The sequence below is a fragment of the Pantherophis guttatus genome, chromosome 8 (genome assembly GCF_059756535.1).
Source record: "Pantherophis guttatus breed Tessera chromosome 8, ASM5975653v1, whole genome shotgun sequence".
NCBI classification, from domain to species: domain Eukaryota; kingdom Metazoa; phylum Chordata; class Lepidosauria; order Squamata; family Colubridae; genus Pantherophis; species Pantherophis guttatus.
Genome location: NC_142070.1, coordinates 79922501 through 79930000, shown reverse-complemented (window position 1 = coordinate 79930000; position 7500 = coordinate 79922501). Strand labels below are relative to the sequence as shown.

General features: G+C 41.3%; 1 protein-coding gene across 1 annotated transcript in view; it reads left to right on the top strand.

The window, feature by feature from the left end:
- The first annotated feature begins 131 nt into the window (after positions 1-131).
- The window catches only part of PHOX2B (paired like homeobox 2B), a 13363-nt gene continuing 5994 nt past the window's right edge, over positions 132-7500 (top strand). Inside the window, exons 1-2 of the mRNA XM_087874577.1 lie at positions 132-372; positions 3837-4024. Coding sequence (XP_087730703.1) covers positions 132-372; positions 3837-4024 — 429 coding nt within the window. The remainder of the gene's footprint in view (positions 373-3836; positions 4025-7500) is intronic.

Sequence of the window (7500 nt, the reverse complement as noted above, 5' to 3'; positions counted from 1 at the left end):
ACCCCCGCCCCACACGGCCTCGGCCAGCCGGCTTCTCTCTCTCTCTCTCTCTCCCACCCACCCACCCACCCACCCACCCACTCACCCCACACTCCGACCCCCTCGGCTGGGCCAGCTCGAGCCTCTTTCCAATGTATAAAATGGAATATTCCTACCTCAATTCCTCCGCTTACGAGTCGTGCATGGCCGGCATGGATACGTCCAGCTTGGCTTCGGCTTACGCGGATTTCAGCTCCTGCAGCCAAGCCAGCGGCTTCCAGTATAACCCCATCAGGACCACTTTCGGCGCCACTTCGGGCTGCCCGTCGCTCACGCCCGGATCCTGCAGCCTGGGCAGCCTTAGGGACCACCAGAGCAGCCCCTACGCGGCAGGTAAGCCCACCTCCCCCCACCCCCAAACTCTCCTCCGCCTAGCTTGTTGGGGAGGGAGGAAAGGCAGTGAAGGCGGGCAGCCGGGCGAGCTTAAAACCCTCGGCTTAAAACCCCCCGCGCCTTGATTGCGTTTGGATAACGGCAAACGGGGTTTTTTTTTTTTCGTCTTTACCAAACCAAATTTGCTTACCCAAATGAAAGGATTTATCACGTTAGGAGCGATCGCGGGGAAGGAGAGAGGAGAGGAGAGAGGAGAAGGGAAGAAGGAGGGGTGGGGGGGGTGGGGGAGGAAAGGGGGGGGGGCGGCGGCGGCTGTAATTCACTTACACGGTTACACTATCCGAAGTCACACCCGAAACCGCCAACAAAATTATCTTAAGCTGCCAAAATGATCGGCATAATTTATTTATTTTGCGACGGAGACTGAAAAGCGAGGGTGGGGAATAATTAGATAAGTCGAGTTGGAGGCTGATTATTTGACACCCCGACGGCGGCGGCGGCTTTCTCGCCTTCTTCTTCTTCTTCTTCTTCTTCTTCTTCTTCTTCTTCTTCTTCTTCTTCTTCTTCTTCTTCTTCTTCTTCTTCTTCTTCTTCTTCTTCTTCTTCTTCTTCTTCTTCTTCTTCTTCTTCTTCTTCTTCTTCTTCTTCTTCCTCCTCTTTTTCTTCTTCCTCCTCCTCCTCTATCATCATCTTCCTCCTCCTCTTCCTCCTCCTCCTCTATCATCATCATCTTCTTCTTCTTCTTCTTCTTCTTCTTCTTCTTCTTCTTCTTCTTCTTCTTCTTCTTCTTCTTCTTCTTCTTCTCCTTCTTCTTCTTCTTCTTCTTCTTCTTCTTCTTCTCTTCCTTCTCTTCTTCTCCTTCCTCTATCATCTTCTTCCTCCTCTTTCTACTTCGTCCTCTTCTTTTTCTTCCTCCTCCTCCTCTATCATCTTCTTCTTCTTCTTCATTTTTCATTTTTCATTTTCATTTTTCATTTTTCATTTTATTAGATTTATATACCGCCCTACTCCCGAAGGACTCAGGGCGGCGAACAGCCAAAGAGATAAAACACAGAGACTACAAAATTTAAAAAGACAATATAAAAACCCATTAAATAATTTGGCCCGAAACAGATTAAAACACCCCCCAATGTTTTAAGATAAATTTAAAAATTTACAATTAAAAAGGGAAGTTAGTTCATCATCATTCTTCATCATCATCATCATCCTCTTCCTCCTCCTCCTCTATCTTCTTCTTCTTCTTCTTCATCATCATCATCCTCTTCCTCCTCCTCCTCTATCTTCTTCTTCTTCTTCATCATCATCATCCTCTTCTAGCTCACTCGCTTGGAAGGAGCCCCTTCCCCACAACTACGCCTACCGAAGAAGGGGCGATGACATTTTTTTGTAGAGCCTCGATCCGGATTTCCCCTGATTTTTCAGCAGCTCTCCCGGAAGGATGCGCCGAATCCAAAGCCAAACGCTGGGAAGCCGCCTCGGAGCTCAAACCCGGGATTATTAAACCCGTCCAAGCTGCAGGATTCGACCTTCCCCCGGCAAGGAAGGGTCGCTCCTTCTCGGTTCTAGCTTCGTTCCCACCGAGGGACTCACTAGCCCCTTCCTCGCCTGGCCCGGCACCAAGGCTGGCTAACTTTTGGGCTTCGGATTTGAAAAAGGGCGCAGCGTTCGCGTCTAAACGCCCGCGGGACACTTTGCCGTCGGAGAAGCGAATCTTTCGCGCGGCTGGCTTCGCAGCTTTCGGCCCCGCGGAAGAATCGCTGGCAAAAGCGGGGTTTGGAAAAGAGGAGCGGTGGGGGGGGGGAAGAGGGGCTGGGGGGGCGCGATCCTGTCCCCCTCTCTTCCTCCTGTTTTTTTGATCGGCGCAATACGCAAAAATTAAGTTTACCGTAATTTTTTTTATTTTTTTAATTTTTTTTACATCTCCCGTAGACTAATCGAAGTGAGCTTTAACTTTTTTGGGGCGAGGGGCTCAGGGGGGCCCTGCGTTCCGTGTAATTAAATGATGAAAATCTGCCGCCTCTTTCATGCTTAAGAGGAATGGACGTGAGGAAGACGAACGAAAAAAAAGGGGGGGGGAGAAGGCAATCGCGCGTGGAGCCGCCTATGCGTTTTCTTTTGCGCGCATTTTTTCCGATTTATTTTTTGGGAGTGTGGGGTGGGGGGAATTTTCGCCGTTGCGCTTCCTGGGAAGTAAAAAGGGGGACTTCCCACCCCGAGTCTAGAGCCCCCAAGCACAAAAACGCGGCGCCTCCCTCGCCTTTATTTCAAACCCCCGATCCCCTTTGGGTGTGCGCACGAGAGAACGAAAGGACAGTATTCACACGTGCATAGATAGTAAGATAGATGAGAAAAAGATGATAGATAGATAAATAATAGATAGATAGATAGATAGATAGATAGATAGATGAGAAAAATTGAGAGAGAGAAATAGATGAGAGAGAGAGAGAGAGAGAGAAATGAGATACATAGATAGCAAGATAGATGAGAGAGAGATGATAGATGATAGATAGATAGATGAGAAAGAGAGAGAGAGAAATAGATGATAGATAGACGAGAGAGAGAAAAATGAGATACATAGATAGCAAGATAGATGAGAGAGAGATGAGAGATAGATGAGAGATAGATAGATGAGAGAGAGAAAGAGAGAGAGAAATAGATGATAGATAGATAGATAGATAGATAGATAGATGAGAGAGAGAGAAATGAGATACATAGATAGCAAGATAGATGAGAGAGCGATGATAGATAGATAGATGAGAAAGAGAGAGAGAGAGAGAAATAGATGATAGATAGATAGATGAGAGAGAGAGAAATGAGATACATAGATAGCAAGATAGATGAGAGAGAGATGATAGATAGATGATAGATAGATGAGAAAGAGAGAGAGAGAGAGAGAGAAATAGATGATAGATAGATAGATCGATAGATAGATGAGAGAGAGAAATGAGATACATAGATAGCAAGAGAGATGAGAAAGAGAGAGAAATAGATGAGAGAGAGAGATAGAGAGAGAGAGAGAGATGAGAGAGAGAGAAATGAGATACATAAATAGCAAGATAGATGAGAGAGAGAGAGATGATAGATAGATGATAGATAGATAGATGAGAGAGAGAAATAGAGAGAGAAATAGATGATAGATAGATGAGAGAGAAATGAGATACATAGATAGCAAGAGAGATGAGAGAGATGATAGATAGATGATATAGATAGATGAGAGAGTGAAAGAGAGAGAGAAATAGATGATAGATAGATAGATGAGAGAGAGAAAGAGAGAGAGATGAGAGATAGATAGATGAGAGTGAGAGAAATGAGACACATAGATAGCAAGATAGGAGAGAGAGAGAGAGAGAGAGATCGTCTTTATTTCAAACCCCAATATATTTGGAGTCCTCTTTGGAAAGGGCGCCACGGGGAGAGCCCACGGCCGGGCCTTAAAGCGAATTGTGTCTCTCCTTCTCTGCCAGTCCCCTACAAGCTCTTCACCGACCACGGCGGCCTGAACGAGAAGCGGAAACAGCGCAGGATTCGCACCACCTTCACCAGCGCCCAGTTGAAAGAACTGGAGAGGGTCTTCGCGGAAACCCACTATCCGGACATCTACACCCGGGAGGAGCTGGCCTTGAAGATCGACCTCACCGAAGCCCGAGTACAGGTAGGGGAGAAGCCGGAACAGCCCGCCACGCGTCTTGAGGTGGGGGGTGGTCGCTCCGTCTGGGGTTTAGAAGGGCCAGGGGGCTCGTGGAGAACCCCGCGCGTGGACGGAAGGGCTGCGGGCAGCAGTGTAAGCGCAGCCAGACGCGTTTGCCGGGTTGCCATCCCACAGGCTTCAAGCTAAAGATAGATAGATAGATAGATAGATAGATAGATAGATAGATAGATAGATAGATAGATAGATAGATAGATAGATAGAAAAGAGAGAGAGAAAATAGATGATAGATAGATAGATAGATAGATAGATAGATAGATAGATAGATAGATAGATAGAAAAGAGAGAGAGAAAATAGATGATAGATAGATAGATAGATAGATAGAAAAGAGAGAGAGAAAATAGATGATAGATAGATAGATAGATAGATGAGAAAGAAAGAGACAGAGATAGATAGATAGATAGATAGATAGATAGATAGATAGATAGATAGATGAGAAAGAAAGAGACAGAGATAGATAGATAGATAGATAGATAGATAGATAGATAGATAGATAGATGAGAAAGAAAGAGAGACAGAGATAGATACAGAGATAGATAGATACAGACATAGATAGATAGATGGATAGATAGATAGAGAGATGAGAGATAGAGAGATAGAAAGATAGACAGACAGACAGATTATTTAAAAAACTTATTTTTTAAGATGTGGATTAAGGGCTGAAATTGTAGGTTTTGTAGAAATTGTAGGAGTCCAGACATTGACCCCGTAGTAGAAGCCGAATGGGATGTCTTGACAACAATACAGAATTGTTTTGCCAAATTGTCTTTTTTTTCCCCCCACAGTATATTGGGGGGCTTTTCCGGTTGATTTACCCACTCAAGGAGAATTTGGTTAACTTTTTCGGAGGGGGGGGTTAAGGGGGAGTGGGTGGGAAATTCCAGATGCTGCCGTTTGAAGCCAAGGGGAAATATTTTGCACTCCACTTTGCCTCTGTGACAAAAAGCCACTTTCTTTTGATTTATTTTAAGAGCGGATCCTGCTTTTGTGGACCCCCCCCGGGATAAATTATAAATTGCGCTTTTCTGGGAAAGGCTGAGCTCAATATTTTGGGAGCATTAATTGCGAACCCGTGTTGTTTTTTTACCCCATTCTTGACTTCAAGTCTTGTCATTCTGGTTTTGTTTGATATGTCACTCATTTCATAGGGAACAATTTGGATATTCAAAATAGGAAAGATCCTAAAATGACACATGCAGGATACGGTATATGCTACTGTTACAGGAATTTATTCTTGTATATAATAATAATAATAATAATAATAATAATAATAATAATAATAATAATAATTATTATTATTATTATTATTATTATTATTATTATTATTATTATTATTATTATTATTATTATTTAATCTTTAGTGAGATTCACAGCCTTTGAGGCTGGTTAATAGCTCAGGAGCTCGAGTCCTAACCAAGGACCTAGGAACTGTTAAGGTATCGTCGGAGGATGTAAGCTGTTCCGAGTTGTTGTTGTTGTTATTATTATTATTATTATTATTATTATTATTATTATTATTATTATTATTATTATTATTTACTTCATTCATTAAACATGAAACTCAGTCAACTGAACATTTAAAAATGCATCACAAATACCATTGACTGGTGCTGATGGTTGATAGGGGTTGCTGCCAGCATCCTAGGGATCAACCAAGTACATTATTATTATTACTATTATTTTTCTCCTATTATTATTATTATTACTATTCATTAAACATGAAACTCAGTCAACTGGACATTCAAAAATGCATCACAATTACCATTGACTGGTGCTGATGGTTGATAGGGGTTGCTGCCAGCGTCCTAGGGATCAACCAAGTACCTTCTTAAGATGTACGATGTTCCGAGTAGCGCAGTTTTTTGCAGTTCCACTGGTGTTATTGTAGGAAGCTGCAATTTCTTGATGTATTTTGAAAGATTCTTGGACATGGTACCAAGTGCCCCGATGACAATGGGTATCGCTGTCACATTTTTCATCCATAGCCGTGTAGTTTCGATGGCCAGGTCACGATATTTCGTGTTTTTTCCCCAGTTCTTCTTCTTCTTCTTCTTCTTCTTCTTCTTCTTCTTCTTATTATTATTATTATTATTATTATTATTATTATTACAACAACAACAACAACAACAACAACAACAACAACAACCTAGGACACTGACAACAACCCGTATCAACCATTAGCACCAGTCAATGGTATTTGTGATGCATTTTTGAATGTTCAGTTGACTGAGTTTCATGTTTAATGAATATAGTAGATAATAATAACAATAACAATAACAATAATAACACAACAGCCAGATAGCACAGTTGTTGAAAACCGAAACGTACAATTTATTGACATCACAGTACCAGGAGGTGCCAGAGTCGAAGAAAAAGAACTGGAAAAAAAATCATGAAATATCGCGACCTGGCCATCGAAACTACACGGCTATGGATGAAACATGTAACCGTGATACCCATTGTCATCGGGGCACTTGGTACCATGTCCAAGAATTTTATAAGATACATCAACGAATTGCAGCTTCCTGCAATAACACTAAAACTGCAAAAAACTGCTCTACTCGGAACATGTTCAGTTGACTGTTTCATGTTTAATGAATAAAGTAAATTATTATTATTATTAGTATTATTATTATTATTATTATTAGTATTATTATTACTACTACTACTACTATTACTATTATCTCTTTTATTCATTAAACATGAAACTCAGTCAACTGAACATTTAAAAATGTAACACAGATATGATTGACTGGTGCTAATGGTTGATAGGGTTGTTGCCAGCGTCCTAGGTATCAACCAAGATGATGATGATGATGATGATTTACTTTATTCATTAAATATGAAGCTCAGTCAATCGAATATTCAAAAATGCATCACAAATACCGTTGACTGGTGCTAATGGTTGATACAGATTGCTGCCAGCGTCCTAGGTATCAACCAAGTAACCTTCTTAAAATATATGATGTTTCGAGTAGTGTAATATTATTATTATTATTATTATTATTATTATTATTATTATTATTATTATTATTATTATTATTATTATTATTATTTCTCTAAAGTTAAAAACTTTCTTAGGCATCTTTGCACCCCGCCTGGATTTATCAGCCCAGCGTTCTAATCTAACTGTAAATTCAATGTGCAGTTTTTGAAATATTTTTTTTTTAAAGATTGGGGGTCTCTTCAAATGCTAAATCCTGCCCGCAGCTGGTACACCTAAACACGAATCTCAATTCATTTCCAACTTTTATTTCCAGTAAATCAAAGAACCGTCTAGAAAGTTGCATTCAGTGGGAAGGATAAGGTGGACACGTTGATCAGAAATAACACACACAGGTAGTCCTCGACTTACGACCACAATGGAGCCCATCATTTATGTTGCTAAGTGAGTTTCGTCCCAGTTTACGATTTTTCTGGC